Source organism: Sapajus apella, unplaced genomic scaffold, assembly GCF_009761245.1.
Source record: "Sapajus apella isolate SASKATOON/1434 unplaced genomic scaffold, GSC_monkey_1.0 scaffold21, whole genome shotgun sequence".
NCBI classification, from domain to species: domain Eukaryota; kingdom Metazoa; phylum Chordata; class Mammalia; order Primates; family Cebidae; genus Sapajus; species Sapajus apella.
In genome coordinates, this window is record NW_022436961.1 from 26,983,326 (window position 1) to 27,005,846 (window position 22,521).

General features: G+C 36.5%; 1 protein-coding gene across 1 annotated transcript; it reads left to right on the top strand.

Moving 5' to 3' along the window:
- The first annotated feature begins 1,797 nt into the window (after positions 1–1,797).
- On the top strand, positions 1,798–22,143 carry ADAMDEC1 (ADAM like decysin 1). The gene is made up of 14 exons (XM_032288551.1): positions 1,798–2,095; positions 8,253–8,371; positions 9,274–9,350; positions 10,314–10,392; positions 12,294–12,370; positions 13,525–13,714; positions 13,935–13,997; positions 14,742–14,813; positions 15,128–15,297; positions 15,644–15,725; positions 16,416–16,546; positions 17,404–17,581; positions 20,133–20,218; positions 21,447–22,143. The coding sequence occupies exons 1-14, from the start codon at positions 2,008–2,010 to the stop codon at positions 21,451–21,453; spliced, it is 1,419 nt and encodes a 472-aa protein (XP_032144442.1). The 5' UTR covers positions 1,798–2,007; the 3' UTR covers positions 21,454–22,143.
- Positions 22,144–22,521: the final 378 nt, after the last annotated feature.

Below are 22,521 nucleotides of genomic sequence, written 5' to 3' on the forward strand. Positions count from 1 at the left end.
TATTATTCTATGTGAAGTAACTCAGGAATTGAACCCAAACATTTCATGTTCTCACTCTTAAGTGGGAGTTAAGCTATGAGAATGCAAAGGCTTAAGAACGGTACATTGGACTTTGGGTACTCCAGGGGAAAGGATGGGAAGCAGGTAAGTAATTCCAGACTACAAATTGGGTTCAGTGTATACTGCTCAGGTGATGCACCAAAATCTCACCAATCACCACAAAAGAACTCAGTCATGTAACTAAATACCACCTGTTTCTCAAAAACCTATGGAAATAAAAAATATGTTTAATGAAGAAGAAAGTTAATAAAAAAAAAAAAAAAACAAGAACTACTGCTAAAAGTACCTGCAATAAAAGCAGTTGATACACATGAATAATTTCAAACATCTGTAGAAAACACACAAGAAAATAATAATGATTAACACGGGGGTCAAAATCAATGATAAACTAAAATACTTGACAACATGTCAGATGGCAAAGGGTAGGCACTGATAAGAGTTCACCATTCCAGAGTTCTTTTATTATTTGATGATAGAAATATAATCAGCATTACACTTTGTTAAAATATTAATGGTGGCTCATAAAGGATATAAGATGAAGGTTTATCTTTTGGACCAGAAAAAGAAATGCAAAATTATAGAAAAAATGCTACTATTTTAACAGAAGGTAGAAGAGCAACTAAATGAAGAACAGACATAGAGAGGGGATTTTTAAACTTCCAATCAGATGCTAGGAAATTCCTAAATGTATCAGTGAAAAGTAAGTTCAGCAGTTAGAAGGTATGGGTTTTTAGGCTGGGAAAACTCTACACATGAAAATTTAATTTGGCCCTAACTTTCTGAAAAGCACTGAGTCAATGTATATCAATAAGCTCAAGTTGATTAACTCTTTTTGACTAAATAATAGCACTTTAAGACATTTATCCTGAAGAAATAATTAAAAAGTCAGTTAAATAAATATAGACAACCACACATTACTTGGACACTCAACACATGCATATGTACAAATTATGATATTTTATAAAGAAGTAATTAAAATGATGTCTTAATATTCAATGTCATGAGAATGCTTGTTTTATAGTGCCACACAAAAAAAGTAAGTTTCTTAAGCCCTCTGTATAATCAGGTTAGCTTTCTTTCCTTCTTTCCTGCATAAAAAGATGAAAATAAATTGTAAATATATTAACAGAAGTTATTTCTTGATGTCAGGTCATTGGACAACCAACTCTTTTCCCTCAATAAACTTTATTATCATCAGGAAAATGTACAATATTATGGTCAGAGAAACACTGTTACTTTCTAAGGTAGAACTCACAAGGTACACCTCAGATGTACTTCATGTATTGTATAGTTTGGTTAAGGCTAGCACTGTCAAGATAATTTAAATTTATTGTACATTTCTTATACATGCACATTGCTTTACAATTTTACATACATGTGCATAAGTGTGTGTCGGCAAACTCATGAATTTTCTAAGAATCTTGAGGTAGTTGATATTACCAGCATCCCCTTTTGACACATAAGGAGACTGAACATTAGAGATATTTGCACTATCTTGGTTTGTAGGACTTTGCCTGGTGTTTGTTTTTTAGACTGTGTTCACTGTGACAGTTTCTCAAAATATGTACAGAATACTGATATATGTTCTAAATATGTGGATTGATTTCCATAAGGATACTGAACAGGAATCGTGATGGTCCAGTTTGTTGAGTATGTAGATATGCCTGCAAGCACCTCAGTCTCAGTTCACACATTCCCACTACTATAGGAGCACCAAGGGCAAACACTGTCCAGATGTGAGTCCTTAACAAGCTATAACTGCAGCCACAAATATCTCTCAACGAGGAACATCCTCACGATGTTGACACTGCAATTTTTTGACAATTTCCCAACACTCTTAAGAAACGTTCCCCAATCTCACACGAAAAGTGGGGGTTTTCATTTTCTTCTTCAACTTATGAAGATAAATTGGGGAAGACAAGACGACACTGGGGAAACCACAACTTGATGCTGTGTGAGCTTTCTCAGCTACCTGCAGGAGCCACCATGTCTTGGGTCCTGCTGTCTGCACTCTGGCTCATTGTCCAAACTCAAGGTAAGTACCATCACATCAGCATTTTATATGAAAGTCAAATGATCTGATGAATGCTTAAATGCCTTTAAAAAAAATGGAATATGTTTTTGTGATCTAAAGATCACTGCCATTGGCATTTTGATATATTTTCTACCCCTCTCTCTGCAAAAGCAAACTATATATACACGCGTATATATATCATTTTGAGTGAAGGTATTTTAACCCACTACATGAAACATGCATTCTAAAATTTGTCATATTTTCTCAAATTGTTATATGTTTTAATAAATAAGTTTTGTTTGCACAATATTTTCCAGAACAGATGAACCAAAAGCTACATATTGTTCCATTCATTATGTCTTTTCTCTAGTAAATAAAGTATTATTAACATCGTCATGAATCTAGGCTGTTTAAAAAATCTACACTTTGAGATATTTCCTTGAGAAAAACTCCTAAAAGCAGAATGACAGGTCAAAATGACTAGTTCTAGAAAAACAACCCTTTTTGTCTTTGAGATCGATTATTCTTAGATGAGCCAGTTTGCCGACCACTGTATACATTCTTATTATGCCAGAAATAATTTTCAAGTCACTGGTTATTTTACTAGTAGTCACATGATAAGCATGTTAAAAGTCAAGCTGTAAACCTGCACATTTCCATGTATGAACACATTTGTCCGAAATCCTATATTGAAAAATGTAAAGTATATAACTGAGGGGTTATCCAAGCTCCCCACAAAATTTTCACTTGCCTAAATGTTGCCTTGCAAAAGCTGCATACAAAGGGCTGGCTCCAGCCTTTATACTCTCTTTCACTTCTCACATTGTCCAACATCAATAATATACCCAAAGGAAAGATAAAATAGAGTAATTATTAAACTAATGATTATGCCATATATACACACAGCTCACTGAAATCTTTTAAAACCCAATTATTCAATCCATATTAACAAATAGACAGGCTTATAGTCAACACTTTGTGATTTGCATAATAATTTAGCAAGGATGTCTCCGGAATTGTATTTCTTACTTAATAATCCTGCTAGATCTATTATTTTCTTTTCTAAAACATGCCATCCCAATGACAACATGGAACTAACTTCCTGGCCAAAAATCAAATCCATGTATTTAAGAGAACTTCCTAATCATCTCCAATATCATCTTGAATACAGTTTGAATCCTTTGATATTTTCTACCACAAGGAGACAATCATTTATCCAAAGACACAACTTGGTCAAAGACTTTGCCAGGATGAATGACAGGGAAGAGTTTAAAATAGAATGAGGGCTAAATCCTATATAATTGCATTATTAAACAAAAATCAGATATAATACATCATAATTGCATCATTAAACAAAAGAAAACATTAACTAACTGAACAGCTGTGCCTGTGCTGTCTGAAGTCACACAACAGAAAATGAAATAGAATTGTTTAATTGAAATTTTAAAAATTCTACGCATCTTTTTTCTCTCATTTCCTCACAGAGACCTCAAAATACTCACTGCTGAATTTCTAGAAAGAGAAACTTGTTTGTATTACCATTGTTCTTTCAAAATTCTGCTGAAAATGTCGCTAAAATGTTTCTGAATTTGATGATAGTCTATGAAGCCCATAGTGCCCAAGTAGCCCTGAATTTTTAAATATTTCTCCCTATTACTTTGGAAACCATTACTTTAGATAACCCAACAGTTAACAATAAAAGCTATTATTTTAGAAGATATTCGTTAGATTGCAGTTAGCTAGATTAATTTTATACCTCGTAATGTTCTTATGTTTATCCATATACAATCTTATCAGGTTAATAATCTTATCTGGTTCATCATTCTTCTTTGAAGCTCACAACTTTCTGGAACTTCCATAAAATCTTATCATTATTGTTCATAGTGCATGAAACCATCATGTTCAAACAAACTTGTACTCATTGCACCGCTAAACAAAATGAACTTTAGCATTTTATTTGTTTTGCTTTATGTGTATAAACCATGCCAGAAGTTTCCAGGGGAAATGGGAGGGACTGCCAGAGGCTTCAGCTGGTGTTCCACCATATTCACCAATCTACTGCTCCTTGTCCCTGTATGATCAGCCTTACCTTCTGCTCCCATAAGTGACCTATCTGTGCTGGCTTAACACCTCCATTTGTCCTCTAGGTCTTATCCCTTCTCATACAAGGACACTGACCTAATATTTTCCCTCCTTCCTACTTATCTATTCCATATTCTCTACGGAATCATTTCCATCAGCATACAAAAATTCTCCCAACTTACAATGAATATCCTTTTTCTTTCTCTTCTGCCAGTTACCATGCTAAATTTTCTCTCCTCTGCCGGGCCTGTCCTGCAGACCCCGGCAGACAGATGAAATGAGTACTCGGACACAGGTATGCAGTGTAAGAACAGCTAGGTAACTGCATGCCCTTAGTGGCCAGAGAGAAGCTGTTATGTTTTGCCTGAACACTTGCTTCTGGTTGGCTTGTTGCTCACAGAGCTCATCATATCCTACCCTTCAGAGAAGTATTGACTGGCCTATAAAGTTGTCTTAGGTAGCACTAACCAGTCCCATGGGGTCATATGGAAGTTGTTTGCTATGGCCTCAATTAATCCTGTCATAAATGGGCTGGCAGCTCAGTTTTCTCCAAATGCTTTTTTCTTATTTCTTTGTAAGTGTGGAAAGCAATGGATTCATGTACCCAATTGCTTTGTTGGCTTTGCATCACTTCTAATGCTGCTTGCCTAAGACGTGGTCTCATAACTGTAGAGTATCCCCTGTCTTTTTTCCAATTTACTGGGGCAAGGGTCTTAGGGAAAATCTGACTCCTCTATGGCACCTTAACCCCGTAACGGTGGTGCTGAGGGAAGAGGAGGTGGTGGGTAATAAGGTAGATGATGGTTCTTTCTCCCATCCCTTTATGGGCTTTTCTGTGTAGAGCAGGGCCAAAGCAGCCCTAACGAGGCCCATAAAGTTAAAGATGTTACTGGGACCTGTTGCCCTTGTTCGTGATGGGGAGGAAGGCAGCAAATCACACTGCCACGTGTGTACCTATGCAACAATCTTGCATGTTCTTCACATGTACCCCAAAACCTAAAATGCAATAAAATAAATAAATGGGGAAAAAAAATTTCTTCCCACTTGCTCCCAGAGCTCTAGGTCTAATGTGCCTTCTTCTGGGAACCACAGTTTATAAACAAGAGTTTGCATTAAGTCCCTTAATTGGGCCTCCAAGACCAATACCCTGATAGCTTTAAGCAGCTGTTTTAATATTTTTATATAGTGCTGCTGTTAGCTGATAACTGTCATCTCATCATGAAACCCTAGCTTGAAAATCCCCCCAAACTTGGAAATCCCCAGCGGGCGCCAATTACTTACTGCGCAGTCACTTCAGTTTTCAAGGGTTCCGTCGTGATTCGTTGCAGCGTTCCTCAAATGGGGCACCATCTGCAGGGTCTGTTCCAGAGACCCTGGCTGACGGATGAAATGAGTATTCAGACACAGGTATGCAGTGTAAGAGCAGCTGGGTGACAGCCTGGCTCTGGCGGCCAGAGAGCAGCCCCAAGGAGCCGGAGCCGCTTGCTTTTATTCAGTGCAGGTACAATGCTGAAAACCTGGAGCAAACACAACCTGTAGGTAATTAATATTTATTGCTCCCCTTTCGGGAAGCGTCGGGCACAGGAATGATCAATGGTCAGCTCCTGGTCAACATAATTAAATGAGCCTGTTTAAGATAAATTCTCCTACACTCCCTTATACCTACTCCTTGTGCCCTGCCCCGGAGTTCTAGAACAAGCTGCCTTTAACTAGCCTTTCACGGGCTCTGCAGAACCTTCTGACCTTTCAGAAGGTGCTGCCTATATGCTTTCTCTCTAGTCTCATCCCATTCTCTTCTATCCTGCGTCTACAGGGTGTTCATCTCAATACCACCAAAAACTGCTCTTACGGCTTCAAGGATGTGAAATCCAGTGGTCATTTCTGGGGCATCATGTTCTCATTTATTTTCTTCTTTTCTTTCTCTCCTTCCTCTCTGTTTGCTTTACCGTGGCATGAAACACACCATTTCATCTGGAGAAGTCCTACCTCACACTGCCTCCTTTATTGGTTCCTCCTCTTCTCAATTTCCTCCTGTTGGAATACCCCAGGGATCAGTGCCTGATACTCTTTTCTTTTGTAGCAGCATTCACTTATTTGGTGATTTATCTAATCTTTAGCTTGAAGTACCATCCACAAGAGGACAACTCTCAACTTTTTGCTTCCACATTAAAATATACACTTTACTTTCAACAAATCCACTTAGATGCTGTTATGTGGTGGGCAGGTCTGTGCAAACCTGGCCCAAAGCTGAAGGAAGATGAGAGGCCAAAGAAAAAGGCTAAAAATCCCAGGTTCTTAGAAAAACAGTTTTAATAGGAACTTACAAAGAGCAGCCATGTCTGTGTCCTGGGCGGTGGCAAGACAAGACCCCTATTCTGTTACTCTCCAGATCCAGGGCATTGATACTGCAGGGGAGGGGTGGTTCAGAACAGATGTACCGGACAGTTGAGGTGTGATGACATCACAGTTGTTTGACGTGAGGGCAAGATTTATGGTAAGTATCTGCTCTTACACAATAGATACAATAGATACACTGGAAGTCTTAGACGGCTCCCAGAACAGGGATTAATCAGAAGCCAACTTGGCAGATTACCATCCAAGATGGAGTTGCTTTTTCCTCCATAGATGCCTAGAAGACATCTCAAAACAACATAGGGAACCCAGAACCTTTTCCACATATCTGTTCTTCCTTCACCTTTCCCCACGTCTCTCAGTGGCAATTCTGTTTGCTGAAGGCAAATATATGGAGTCATCCTTGATTCCTCTCTTTCTCTTATGTTCTATATTAAATCCTACACCAATTCTATTGATTTCACCTTTAAAATATATCCAATATTTGACCACATCTCACTCCTTCCTCTGATACCACTTTCATTTAAGCCACCACCACCTCTCTCCTAGATGACTGCATTATCCTCTTAAATGATCTGTCTGATTCTACTCTTGCCTCTCTGCATGACATTCTTGACAAATTAGACAGGGCAATCTTATTAAACAAAAGTCAGATGACGTTACTTCTCTGCTCAAAACTCTCCAGTGGCCCCCATTTCACAGAGTAAAAGCCAAATTTTCTAAGAGTCTATCAGGTCTTATACAATCTGTGTGTGAAATGTGAGCATTCCGAAATAAGACTAACCTTGTATGAATGATTGAATAATTAAAAGAGAAAAGAGAAGAAGCATGCTGCCCTCTTCCTAAGAGGGTGCTAAATGATTTTATATATTACATCTTATTCAAGTTTTACACTAACCTATACTTTAGAAAACAAACTAACACTAAAGTGACTTCTATGATGTCATTTGGCTAAAAGCATAAGACCACATCTTTTGGCTCCAAGATCATTTCTTTTCTACTATTTGTAAACAATGAAAATCTGTCTTTATAATGTAATTTCAAGCACATCAAGAAGAACAGTGTGTCTCTAAACAATCTTCCGACTTCCTCTCTGAGGCTTTAAAACTCTTCAAAGAGAGGACAACAAAATCTTTATTTCTTTGAAATCAAAAGTCTTGAGGGAACACGCTGAGAGAAAAAGCATCACAGCTTATTGTCAAAGTGAGAAATAAAATAACTGCTAGTAGATTTACCTTGCCTAAAAATAAAGCCTTATATACAAATGAAAAACTTTATTTTTAGAGTGTATAGTCAGGGGTTGTGCTTCAGAAGGAAAAGGGTATAAAAAAGAAAAAGCCTTGGAGGGCATTAAGAGAAAAATTCACAATTTTTAGGAGGACTCTACAGCAAGAAGAAAATGGGTTTCTACAGGCAGAATTCAGGCTCACACAACCTCTGTTTTTAATCCATAACCTGTCCTTTCTGGATATAGTGGCCCAGAGTTTGCATACACTGAGAGATCATCTGAAGAACTGTTTTATAATCTTCATGTCTTTTCAAAATGAGGGAGAGAGAGAAAAAAAAATCATTGTCATCAAAGCTGAAGTAGGAGAATCAACTGGTTGTTGGTAATGTTTGCTGTCTAAACAGGAATGCAGTCTTCAGTGCCCTTTGAGCAACCCAAAAAATAAATACAAAATACAACACAACTAAAGCTGAAACCTTTAAATCTTTTATGTGAATATTATTTCTCTTTCTCTAGCAATAGCCATAAAGCAGACACCTGAATTAATTCTCCATGAAATAGTTTCTCCTAAGAAACTACACATTTTACATAAAAGAGAGATTGAGAACAACCATACAGAGAAGCATGGCGAAGAGGTAAGCAAGGTGAATGGCTGTGGGAGATGATACAATCATCCAAAGAGACAATAAAAAGCCTTTTCACTAACAGAAGTGATGTGACAGTTGACATCTAATAGTTTCACCTTGAAGCCCCTATAGACAACTCCCCTTTGTTCAGGAGACCGCACAAAATTTCTCAGAATGCCTCTATGGCTAAGCAGCAGAGAGTCAACAGCCTCACTTGATAAGAAAGGATAAAGCTGCTTAGACATCTCTCCAAATCCGAGGGTGAGGAGAGCAGCCCAGGAAGGTCAGCCATCTTTAATGGAGATGTTGTTCCTCGCCAGCCTCACCAGCTCGTGGAGTCCCCTCACACTACCCCTTTTCTCCAATGAATTGTCTTTTCCCTCAGCCATTTTGTCACTAGTGAAGAATTAAACTTTGTATCAGTAGTTAGCATAATATTTTTATTATTGATTAAATATATTAATTCTTTGACTATTACATTGTTGTAAATATTTTCCTCATTTCCTAATTGTTACCTAATTCTTAGTGGGTTGTGAGTTTTTGTTGTTGTTGTTTTTTTTTTTTTTTAAGTGTATTTGGTTTGTGTTTAAAGTAAGAAAAATATATGCCTTGTTTTCATTCCCTGGATGATCCCGGGACCATATACTAAACATTAGGGCAAATGTAAATCCCTATCTCATGTATTAAAGGTAGTTTAATCTATAGGTGCTATTACTACATTATTTTACTTTTTGGAAGTCCATCTTAGTGCATAACTTATGTTTAGTCTTACATATTTTAAAAACACAAGAGAACTGTTTTTATCCCATATGCATTTGTAATTGTTCTTTAATACATACTACATATATCATTATAATTATTTTAGTTATTCTCAGAAATATAAATCGTTTGATGTAATTAAATGTTTGCAGGAAAGATATGATCATGAAGTTCAATATCAGATGATCTTAAATGGAAAAGAAGTCATTCTCTCCCTACAAAAAACCAAGTAAGTTTTACCTACTGAAAGTCTCATCAGGGGATTATATTGTAAAATTGGGGAGGGATCCTTTTGAGGATCCATTTAGTGTGGTTTGACATAGGGACATTTTGATCTTTGGATGATATTAGTTTGTGCCAAGGTTACCTAAGAAGGCTGATTTCCTAGGAAATTATGTACAAAATGTAAAACAAAAGGAAGGGCATATGTAAGTGACTTTCTTCCTTGATCTTCTGGGAACTTACTGAACATCTTTCTCTACTCAGGTAAACTCAAGACTTTAATACAGCTTTCCATTCCTTTATAAGAACATATGTCCAAGGCTGATTCAAGATGCATGACCTAGAGATAGATTCCAGGGGATGGGGCTCCTCCTAGTTCGACAGCAGTTAGTAAACTTCTCCTTGAATGCAATGGTCCTTTATGCATATTTGTGACCCAGCACTCTTCAGAGGTTCTATGGAGATTGTGTCCTTGGTGCAAGAAATCTCAAAATGACTAATTTGAAGACAGGGAATCTGCAGATGAGAAGGAGATGAGGGGACTTCCTCCCTCAGATTTAATAGGAAGAACTCCCTGACTTGCTTCAGCAGGAAAGCTCCAATGTTGGAAGAGGATCAGTAAGTCAGAATCTTAGCTATTTTAGACACTATTAATTTTCTTTTTTTTTTTTTTAGACAGAGTCTTGCACTGTCTCCTAGGCCGGAGTGCAGTGGCACAATCTCAGCTCACTGCAACCTCTGCCTCCGGAGTTCAAGCAATTCTCCTGCCTCCCAAGTAACTGGGATTGCAGGCACCTGCCACAGTACCCAGATAATATTATTGTATTTTTAGTAGAGACAGGTTTTACCATGTTGGCCAGGCTGGTCTCGAACTTTGAGACATTATTACTCTTTTAGTGCTGAAGTTCATGTCAGGAAGTTCCACCTTTCTGCATGAAGAATGTTTCATTCAGCTCTCTGCTTTCTACAGGCATCTCCTGGGGCCAGACTACACTGAAACATTTTACTCACCCAGAGGAGAGGAAATCACCACGAAGCCTGAGAACATGGTAGGGTCCGAACACTTTGTGGGACTCTGTTGAGTTTTAGATGTTACCAGTTTGTGCTAATGTTACCTAAGAAGGTTGATTTCCTAGGAAATTATATACAAAGTGTAAGATAAAAAGAGTGGTACATATAAATGACTTTCTTCCTTGACCTTCTGATAACTTAAACATCTTTTTCTACTCAGACAAACTCAAAGCTTTGATGTAGCTTTTCATTACTTTTATAAGAACATATGTCCAAGGCTGATTCAAGATGCACAGCCTTGAGGTAAATTCCAGGGGATGGGGCTCATCCTCTTTCCACAGCAGTTAATAGCTTCTCCCTGAATGCTATGGTCCTTTATGCATGTTTGTGCCCCAGCATCCTTCAGAGGTTCTGTGGAAGTTGTGTCCTTGGTGCAAGAGACCCCAAAAGAACTCAACTATTTTATAAAATTCAGAGGTCCAAGAACAACTTCAAAAAATAATCAAAGGACTTGAAAGCAAGGTGCTCATCTGTGACCAATGAGACAACATTAAGGAAAATCACATTCGGTTTTTAAAACATAGGCGCAGCAGAAGAAGGCTTCCAAGTGTCACATTTTTAAAAGCAACTGAAAGTCCGCTTGTCCCTAGACCATCTTATCCATAGGTTAGAAGAATTCTTTATAGGTACTTGAAACTTCACATCGCTATTATTTTCTGGAGTTATATGCATTTATCCTTAGGTTAGCAATGGAATATCAATTATATAATTAGTATTTTTAATATCTGATTAAACCATCATCCTGTAGATAATACCAGGGCCAAATGTCAGACATTAAGAATCATGGAATAGAGGGTCAGGAAGCAAATACAACAAATCTCAATCAAGAGGTGTTCATGTTCATGATAAGTTTCTCAGAGCCATCCTCGAAGGCGCCCTAAACATGTATTTCTCTATAAAAAAGAAAAAACACTTCTGCCACAAAATGGCTCTTAGTTCCCTGTGCTCATCAAAACTTATTTCATGAAGATCTGAAATTTTGCTAACAGTATCTTCAGCAGACAGTGTCTGATAAATTAATTCATGCTCAATTGTTAATAGCTATGATGATACATTAATGAGGAATCGTCTCTAGTATTTTATGAGAAAACGTTTATGTTGACAAGATCTCTTCCAAAAAGGGAAAAAAGACCACAGCTGGAATTTCAGATCCCGAGGCAGGTCAATTTATTTTGCTCCGGAGTTTTTTCATTATCTTTTTTAGATCACTCTACAAAAGTGGCCCCCTAACTTTGCTGATGTGGGCCAACAGTCATGTCTGAATCTCTAGTTGTCGGCAAATAATTTTGGGTCTTCGAGGCTGATAAAGGGATTCTACTAATAGAACATAAAACAGTGATTAAATCAGTCTGAGGAGCTCAGGAGTGACAGTATCAAATCTTGAAGATTCCCCAGTCTAGAAAAATAGATGTCTCGTTTTACTTATTTGTAATGCACAGTGCCTTTGAGATTCAACACAGGGAAGCCAAATCCTTGAGATTGGCTCCCAGACCTGAGGGCCCACTGGGATCTATACATCCCAAGAGGACTGGCTACTTCTCAGAAAACTCATCCACTTTCACTGTGAGCCCACCTAGGTTTAACTTCCCTGGACTCTTTCTTAGTGTAAATTAATGTCAGAAAAACAGCTCAGCCACCAAATATAGAGAGCTTCCAGTGAAGCAATTCCAAAAACCTCTGAGGTTATTGCTCTTTGTGTTTCTGGAAATTGGTCTGGTCACAGTCAGTACTCGAAGAACTTTTTTACATATTCAAGATGGTGGCTTTCCTCACAACTGCACTACATGTATTCTCATGGTTTACACACACACACACACACACACACACACACACACACACACACACATTTCTAAAGCATAATTTCTTTTTTCCACTCCAGGAACACTGTTACTATAAAGGAAGCATCCTAAATGAAAAGAATTCTGTTGCCAGCATTAGTACCTGCAATGGGTTGAGGTATGAACTACTATCAAAATTAATCAAGATCAAGCAGTTTTTTGTTACACAGAATTGAGTGCTACTGGATATTGTCTTCTTACTATTTTGGTAAATTGTTCACTACTGGAATGCTGAATATATGTGGTTTAAATGAAGAACAAAGTACCACCCTGACAATCATTTCATAATCTGCCGCTCTAGGAGAAGTCAGGCCTAGCAATGTAAAACAAGAATGCCACGCTCTGGACCTTGATGATATCTGGATCTACTTCCATGTTTTTCCACCCTACTCTCTGAAACAGTTACTTCCTGTTTTCTAAGATTCTACCCTGAAATTGTCACAGCTGAAGTTAATTTTAGAAGTATATGTGTTTCTGTTTACACGGATGATTCTTGCCAATGAGAGAAAGTTTGGAAAGTAAAAAAAGCACAAATAAGAAAATAACAACTACCATAAAAGTCAACCTCTGAGTGATCACTGTTAGTAGCATCATGTCATGTGTGCATCCTTATATACATACAGACAAATGTTTCTTTCACAGGGTTGAAATAAAAAATAAAACACGCTCTTCTTCCAACATGGCTCATAACACATGACAAGTTTTCACGTCATGAAATACCTTCAGGGATATAATTTTTAACAGTTATGCTGGCATTGTAATATTTTGTTATATGGAGTCACCTTCTATTTATGAACAAATTGTCATACTATTATGATCATAGAAAGAGGGATACCTTAAGCTACTTCTAATCCCAGCATGTTACTCTGGCTGACCTGATCATCCATACTCCCCTCTTGGGTTCTTCCTATCTAAATATTTTCTTACTCTATTTTCTATTAGAGTCCTAGGATCTGCCAATAAATATTTGTTAAGTCAATCAATAAACTAAGGAAAAATATTTACTAAGCTTATGGTGCACATTCCAAATTCTTTGAGGTTGCTTCATCTTCATAATTCTTGTTCAGACTTCTCTTGGTAAATAACTTAGGCTTCATTTTATATTGACAAATACTGATTATAACTTAGATTAACAAAAATTAGCTGAGAGGTCTATGAATGACAAGGCTGTGTGTGAAATTGTGATGGAGGTGCAGACATTAATCCATTCTTGGCAGCAAATATGACTCTGTATGTCAGGAATCCTGAAATAGAAGTGTTTATGTCTCCCAGAGGATACTTCACACATCACCATCAAACATACCTGATAAAACCTCTGAAAAGCACAGACGAGAAAGAACATGCCGTCTTTACATCTAACCAGGAAGAACGAGACCCAGCTAACCACACGTGTGCCAGTGTGAGAAGCACTGGCAGGGAACAAGGCCCAGTTCGAACGTCTAGATCCCTTAAAAGCCCAGAGGTAAATATTATTCCCTAACCTCATCACTGACTTCAACCCTCTCAGCAAAGATAGGCAATATAATACTATTCTTAGAAATGAGTAGCATATGTTAAGCCTATAATTTATTTACTTCTTTTTCTATTTATGTTCTCTCAGGAAAAAAAAAACCTGCTTTTAAGCTTTGGAATATTTTAGAATAAAGATAATAATTGATAATGTTCTTTTATTCTTTGTAAAGCAAGAAGACTTTCTTCGGGCACAGAAATACATTGATCTGTATTTGGTGCTGGATAATGCCTTTGTGAGTATGACACATGCGGGCCTTTCAGCCAGTTAAGTCAACTTTTAAGTTTACTTATCAAGCAAAAGCAAGCAATAAACTGTTTTAACTAATAATGTGGCATTTGTCCACCTGGGTGTCCTGGCTGTTTACTTGTCTTACCAGCAATAGTTATTATCTCCTCATCCCTTTAATATCCATTTGCCAACCAAAATATGTAGATATTGGCAATATACTTAATACCAGATAGTTACAGGAAATCAACCACAAAATGAAAAATAAAAAGAATGTATCATTAAAACATTATATTTTATGTCTTAATATAAAATTAAATATATATTTAAATAAATAGTTTGTAAATATAAAATCAACACAGAACTCTATATAACTTAGAAATCATATTGATTCTAAGCATTTTCAAAGAAAAATGCTAGCATCTACATTTCTATCTTGCAAATACTGCTTTGTAATCAAATTTTAGTCACATGATTTGGTTTAATTTTGGATTAAAATTGTTAATTTGATTTATTCAACTTAAAAACGAAGAACATTAAAATTTCACATATATGTCTAACTTTTATCAAAAAACTCTTAACATTCGAAATAGAATTTGCCAGAACACAGTCTGACATAATTTAATTATGGAATGAATAGATGTTAATTATATCAAAATGCATAGATTTCTTAAAATGTGAAACCCTCTATGCCATCAGCTTCTCAGTCTAATTTGCTGTTTCACTATAGTTTGTGTTTTGTATTTTACAGTATAAGAGCTATAAGGAGAATCTAACTCTCATAAGAAGCTTTGTGTTTGATGTGATGAACCTACTCAATGTGGTAAGATCTTATCATGTAAACCTCGTGTTTCTGCATATAAGCCTGTAACTTCCCTATGATTTCACCAACAAGAAGTTACAAAGGTCACAAATGTCTTGAGTTCAACAGTTCAGGGAAATTGTAGCAGAACAAGGATCCTCATCAAGGTAAAATCACATATGTTGCAACAAAGTCAACTTTTAACATTTTTATTTTCAAAATGAAAATTAATTACTTGTGATTCACCACTTTATCTATCACTTGTGGTCAGCAAAAGCTCTGAAACACGAAAGGAATCCTGAATGTTTTGATGAGGATAAATGCTCTTTCCACAGATTTATAACACCATAGATGTTCATGTGGCCTTGGTAGGTATGGAAATCTGGTCTGATGGGGATAAGATAAATGTGGTGCCTACCACAGGCACCACATTTAACAACTTCCTGATATGGCACCGTTCCAACCTGGGGAAGAAGAAGATCCACGACCATGCTCAGCTCCTCAGGTGAGCACATGCTGGCCAGGTAAATGTAGGAAGAATGGACAGCTATACCCAAGCTTCCTTAGCAGCGATTTCATCTCTGTAATATTTCCCTGATCAGAGTGCATGACATTCTACCAGTAGCAATTCACCTGCAAGATTATTGGATCAATAATCAGATGATGGAATGAACCCTTGGATATAAGATAACCATCTGTGGTCATTATAACACTATGGAATAGAAGTTTTTGGGGGGCTTAGTGAAATATAAAAGGGCTAGGGCAGTGAGGTGATTCATTAACATGATTAACAGAAGCTAATGGTTACAAAGGCTCAGATTGTGACAGTAGTATCTGTAACTTTCATACAGTGGGATTGGCTTCAGCAATCGACGTGTGGGAATGGCAGCCTCAAATTCCCTGTGTTCCCCATCTTCGGTTGCTGTTATTGAGGTTTGTAAACTCATAGTAGGGTTCCCTGTGATTCTATATTCTCTACGAAGGCCACCATAACACCTTATACAGAATTACCAAAATGAACATTTCCTTAATGAATGAAAGTAGAAAGGATACTACTGGTAAGTCATTGCACTGACGATCCCTTGGATTATGAAACAGAACATCACCTTACATTGGCCTTGCTAGAAGGTGCCCTGTCATTCTTCAGTTCATGTTAGAAAATCAGAGTAGGAAGATTGGAACAGAAAGGGAATCCAGGTACCCTCTGTGGCCTGGACTAATGCTAGTCATCCCCAGTATCTATGGTCAGAGAGGCTAGACAAGGAAGAAGGGTGCTTACAGGTGTCATGTGGCCAAGCATTCCGATGTCATAGGTATTACAGCAATAAGTTTTGGAGACCTCTGATATGGTGCCTATGAGTACTTCCTACAAAGAGTGTAATTAATTTCACCATGATTTACTGAAAACTTATTATCAGTTAGTGCAACAAATATTCATTGAATAAAATGTATTGTATTCATAGGACCCAACCACTTCAAATGCTCTTTCAACATTTTGCAATACATAGTGACAGGGAAAGGAGCGAATGATTTACTAGTTTTCCGCACTCGAGCCATTTTTAAGTACTTCACATTGGGAATAACTGGATAAAAAAAGAAATATATGTGTCTACTTTTTTCCAGGCTAAAAGAAAGAATAACGTGGCCCTTGTAGGAGTGATGTCACATGAGCTGGGCCATGTCCTTGGTATGCTTGATGTTCCATTCACTACCAAGTGTCCCTCTGGCAGTTGTGTGATGAATCAGTATCTGAGGTGAGAGCTTGTCATCCTAGAAGAAGAAAGTTGTTTTCCAAATCTTAAAGAATTCAGATGCAGTCTATAGATGTTGAATGAGCATATTTTTCCCAAAGGTTGTGTATCCCATTAATTCAACCTTTAGTCTCATGATGCACAAATTTTAACAACTAACTTGGCATATTTGGAAATCTTAAAGAATGATTTCCAAATATGCCAAGATAGAGCTTGCAAGTATGGTGACCTCATAATTTTAACTTAAAGTAATATCAACTTAAAATGAAACCATAGTTTCTAAAAATATTAATCTCATTAAGATGATGATAGGATCTTCTTATATACCCATCATCAATCAGCCAATCAATCCATTTTTGCATATTTATGAATTGCCTGTGAATGCCAGGCATTTTGCAAATACTTGGGATAGAAAAATAAATAAGACATACCTTGTTCTTGAAATGTTTACAAAGAAGAAGAGAAATATTTCCATAGAGCCCAGAAGCCTGCAACTAACTCCCTTCACTGGTTCATTATTATCATCTCTTGCCCCTCATTTCTCAATGCAAAATGAGTAGATAATAACAAATGGTGATGCCCATCACTGCTGTCCTTTAGAACAATACTAAATGGCCACGTGGAAATTGAAATCCTTCCAGTTCTATGACTTGAGCTCTATGAAAAAATTTCCAAATATCAGAGTATGCATGCCCTACCACCCAACACATTTAATACAATGCAGTCCTAATTGGTTGCTAAATCTGGGATTTCCATTGAGCTCGGTAATACGGTTAGTTAAGTCAGAGTCTCGTGTTCCTTTATCACACAGAAGGCACCACACTGTGTATCATATTATTTGAGTTTTCTTCTGATTACAGTTCAAAATTCCCAAAGGATTTCAGTGCATCTTGCCGCTCACGTTTTGAAAGATACCTTTTATCTCAGAAACCAAAGTGCCTGCTGCGAGCACCTATTCCTACAAATATAATGACAATACCAGTGTGTGGGAACCACCTTCTGGAAGTGGGGGAAGACTGTGACTGTGGCTCTCCTAAGGTATTATTTATTAGAGTTACTGGGGCAGAAGAATTGTGCAGCTTTTTGTTTTTCAATGTTCTTTTGGAAATTCTTTCTAAAAACAAACGGCATCATAGTAAAAAGTATGTTTGTGCTTGTGGTTTTTTTTTCACTTTTTAAATTATTATACTTTAAGTTTTGGGGTACATGTGCAGAACGTGCAGGTTTGTTGCGTAGGTATACATGTGCCATGGTGGTTTGCTGCATCCATCCCCCCATCATCTACGTTAGGTATTTCTCCTAATGCTATCCCTCCCCAAACCCCCCACCCCCTGCTATCCCCCCCATAGCTCCCCACCCCCTGGCAGGCCCCCATGTGTGATGTTCCCCTCCCTGTGTCCCTGTGTTCTCATTGTTCAACACCCACTTATGAGTGAGAACATGCGGTGTTTGGTTTTCTGTTCTGTGTCAGTTTGCTGAGATTGATGGTTTTCAACTTCATCCATGTCCCTGCAAAGGACATAAACTCATCCTTTTTTTATGGCTACATAGTATTCCATGGTGAATATGTGCCACATTTTCTTTATCCAGTCTATCATTGATGGGTGTTAATTTAGTAATCTTCTGAAAGGCATTTCAAAAACCAGGACATGATTTTAACATAATTATATAAAGTTGAATATAAAGAAGTAAATAACTATAAAATGTCACTTATAATCTTTCGAAAACGTAATGTCACAGTTGATCATTTGTTGAGGTGTAACAATTAGAGATCCAGAAGTAAGTTCTACTTAGAGAGAGAGTTGGTCTTTTCACATCAAGCCAGTGTGTAAACCAGGTGGTAAACAAAACAGAGAAGAAAGAAGAAAAGAAAAAAACAATCACAAAAATCTGTAGAAAAATGGACTATTAACATAGAACATCCAGAATAAGCACTGTGATTCTGCTAATTTATATAAATCAGACTACTTCAAGGCATTCGTGTACTCTAAAGAATGCTGATCACTAGCAATCCGATTGGCTTCTGAAGGATATTTCTGTTGTCCTAACAAGTTTCTTTTAAGACAAATAATAGGATTCCTATTTGAAGAGATTTGCACATATCAGATAATGTGAAAATTACTTTCATATACTCCATCTCTTCTATTAACTCACAAATATACAAGATAAATACTGTCATTGTCCAAATTTAGAGATAAACGGAGGCTCAGAAAAGTTGCTAGTTTCAAAGATACACAGCTAACCATTGGTGAAGCACGATGCAGCCAAGAAGGATCCATTATTTACGATGCTCTTTGACAACGAACTTGGCATCTGAACTCTCTATCCTGCAGTTTATTTATTGAGAAATTTTAGGTGGTTAGATTACATCTGAAGTCTACACAGCGTAGCTTAATCATTTGTGATGAATATTGTAAATGTTCTGTTTATTATAAAGAGGCATGGAATTATACAAAAGATTCGACATTTTACAACGAATTAGAGTTACGTTTGTCTTGTTCTTACTTGCTTACTCCATCTATGGTTTCTTGGGTGGAAGACAATTGAAGATATTCATAACTCTAGGCATTTCTGGTTTCAGCATGCAAATGGTATGTATTTACAGAGAGGAAAGGGGGAAAGGATGAAGGAAGAGGCTAAGAGAGAACCATTGTATACACAAAATGTAAGATCTAAAATTCTTTAAGCATCTCAGTCAACTCCTGTATTATTGTCATACCTTGTTGATCTTGTTGTCTTATGTAATTGAATAAAACTAGAGAGTTCAGGCTTAGGAACAACTGAATTTCTAAATAACTGTTTTATTATCACAAAAATAGTATATATGCTTTATATAGTAACTTTTATTGAATAATCTAATTTCTCACAGATATGATTGCCAGTTTGCTATTCCTAGGTACATAATTAGGTTTTTTGTTTTTTTTTTTTTTTTTTAGATTTTAAAAATAAGCATTCTGTCTAGATATTTCTCCTAGGTATCAGACTATTTTAAAGATTGCAACTTGACAATGCATTTTAATGTCAAGTCTCTTCGTTTTTTGTTTTTTTTTTTTTTGCTTTTTGTTTTTTATTACTGTTGTTGCAAATTTGCCCACAAATACAGTTGAGATTTGATGGAAATGCATTAAACTTATATTTAACTTTGAAGGGCACTGATATTTTCACAATATTAACTATTGCCTAAAAAGACAAGTTGCCTTTGAAGTTTATGAGGCAAGTTATATACAAGTTCTTCATGCAGTTCCTGCATTTTTGAAAGTTTTACTAAATTATTTTCTTAACTTTCTTTCTCCTTTGAGTATGTTCAATTTTTTTTATTTTGGACTTACAAATCATACATCTAGACAAAATTTATTTTTGAAATATTCTTGAACAGTTCTATTTCTCATCTTTTAAGGGGTAGTCTTCATTGTTGATAATAATTTTTTCTATTTTTCAATATCCTTGGTTATTTTCACTGGAATTTGTCTCTCAGAGTAATTTAATTGAAAAACAAAATTTCACTGCCATCGTGTACCCGAATTCTATCAGCTAATTTATGGGAAGAAAATGCTGAACCACCTTTTCCCATTGTGTTTGTGCTTTGAAGGAATGCACCAATCCCTGCTGCGAAGCCCTGACCTGTAAACTGAAGTCTGGAACTGATTGTAAAGGAGACACTTCAAACCATACCATGTAAGACCTTTTGTTTTCTTTGTTCCAAAATGTTTTCTCACTTTTGTTTCAGATTTGAGAAAGATATGCCACTGAGTTCTATTATACAATAAAACACAACGTATTTTATATTTTTTAAATGACTCAATTTTGGAGATTAAAACTAGCAACCATTATGAATATAACTAAGGATGTGTGGACAAACACTCATGAGAAAGTAGCTACTTTGACATCTGTGAGATCAGGGCTGCTGGAATCCATGCCAAAAACAGTTTCAATTCCTATTAGTGATAAGTTTAATACAAACTGAAATGAAAACAGAAGAGTGTATTTTAAAACGGCCTCAGTTGATGAGCTCATTTTACATTTGGTTAAAAGCTGATAGTTTTAATTTGCAATGCTGTCAGAAAATCAACAGCATTTAAGAACATTCTATACTATTTGACAGCTTTATTTCCTTTAAAGTATCTCAATGAGTCATAATTCAGGCATTAGCTCTGTGTCTTAGACATCCCCTCTGTGAGTTGGACTAGGAAACCCAGAGACTTGGAATATGGTACTTGTTGCAGTGAAAACTAATCTCTAAATATAAAAATGGCAACAACAACAAAAATCAAAAATAGGGGAAAGACTCAACACATTTTCTTTACCGCTTTTTCCTGAATCTTTTCTGAAACTGAAACTGTCGAGAGAGTACAAAGAAAATAATTTACTCCAGCGCCATCAGCTATCATTTCATTGGGAACGGGTTGGCAAGATCAAAGATAAGGACCAAGCCTTGTTTATTTACCAAGCACCATTTAATACAGCCTGCTGGGAATCATGGAATTAATCCACTCTCCAGGGAATTCTAGAAATTGTGCCCAGGCCAGAAACATAGCAATTCAGATGAAAAAAAAAAAATCATCCACCTATTTAGAGGCTTGGAACCCGAGGTGAACATGCCCCTTATTGTGCAAGATAAGCAATTTAAACCATGGAAAGAAAATTGAAGGTGGACTCAGGAAACTAAAATTCTAATCTTTTCTCCCAAAAACTAGCTCTGGAACTTCAAATCCAGTTAACTTAGTTTTTTTTTTTTTTTTTTTTTTTTTTGACTTATAAGATACAGTTAATGATATTGTCTCTTAAATAATATGAATTGTTATTCACATAATTTAAATTCTATACATTTTCATTATCATTATTGCATAATATTTTATAATTTATAATAACCCTGGCTTCCAAACTTTACTTTTCCTTTAATCAGAGAGTGAATCAAAAAGTCTACTTCACTGAGATGCTACCTTGCCAGGACGAGGACCAAGATCTCTCACTGTGCAGGAATCTTGTGAATTTTCACCTTTGTATTTCGACATACTGGTCTTTCACTTGTCATTCTACTTTCTATATTGTTATCGGTTCAGGAAACAGGTAAATAGATGTACTTAGAGACCTTGCCTGTTTGTTTAGGCCTAATCTTTCATGTTTTGTTTAAAGATCATGAAGTTTGGACTTTGTTCTGCTCTTTGGGGAGCAAAAGAAAGTAGCCTTTGATCAAAGCACCTTAAAACGCACTGCTGAATTATTCAGTTAATCCTGAATTTTTAAATTACAAGTATTGTGCTTTAACATTTCTTTCATTTTACTAGTATGGCCTATAAAAAGAAATACCGTTTGATGGGTGAAGGCTTTGGCAATAGAAAGAGCAGAATTCAGGTTTTACCTTAGTCCCCTCTGTTCACCTTGCCTTTTGCTTGAAAGTGTAGTATATTTCTATCTCATATGAAGAATGATTAAATGTAAACATTTTTCATTTTATCATGTATAATCTTATATACACTTCCTTTCACCATCATATATGAAGTTTATTTTGAGAAGTCTACATTTCTTACCATTTAATTGAGCCAGCAAAGAAGGCTTAATGATTTAATGAAATGCAATGTCAATAAAAGCACTTTTGAGGATTTTCTGTGTGGTCATTTTCAAAACTGAATATTTTTAAGCTTCTTTGAAGGTTTGTGTTAGCTGTTGAAGACCCACATCATTAGAAAGTTGTCACTTTGGTAATTCAGTAATATTGCCACAGATAGCCAAGCAATGCTATATGGATCTGATAAAAGGAGGTCACATCATCTTTTAATGCCCAAAATGGAATGATGTGAGGCCAGTCACACAGGAAAACTAGGCTTCTTCCTGAGGTTTCCTTCTCTAAATAATTTTTAACAATTGATAAAAGTCACCTAAATTTCCATCGATGCCGATCCTGGGACACTAGAAACTTAGACCTATTTCTAAACATTGGGCTTTGAAACCAAAGGCCTCCTGGGATGCCCTGTCTCCCC

Excerpts from the sequence above, each read along its gene's own strand:
- ADAMDEC1 (XM_032288551.1), top strand. The coding sequence starts at position 2,008 with ATGCTGTGTGAGCTTTCTCAGCTACCTGCAGGAGCCACCATGTCTTGG. Across the intron at positions 14,814-15,127 it reads TGATGAACCTACTCAATGTG|ATTTATAACACCATAGATGT; the intron begins GTAAGATCTTAT and ends CTCTTTCCACAG. Across the intron at positions 15,726-16,415 it reads CTTCGGTTGCTGTTATTGAG|GCTAAAAGAAAGAATAACGT; the intron begins GTTTGTAAACTC and ends ACTTTTTTCCAG.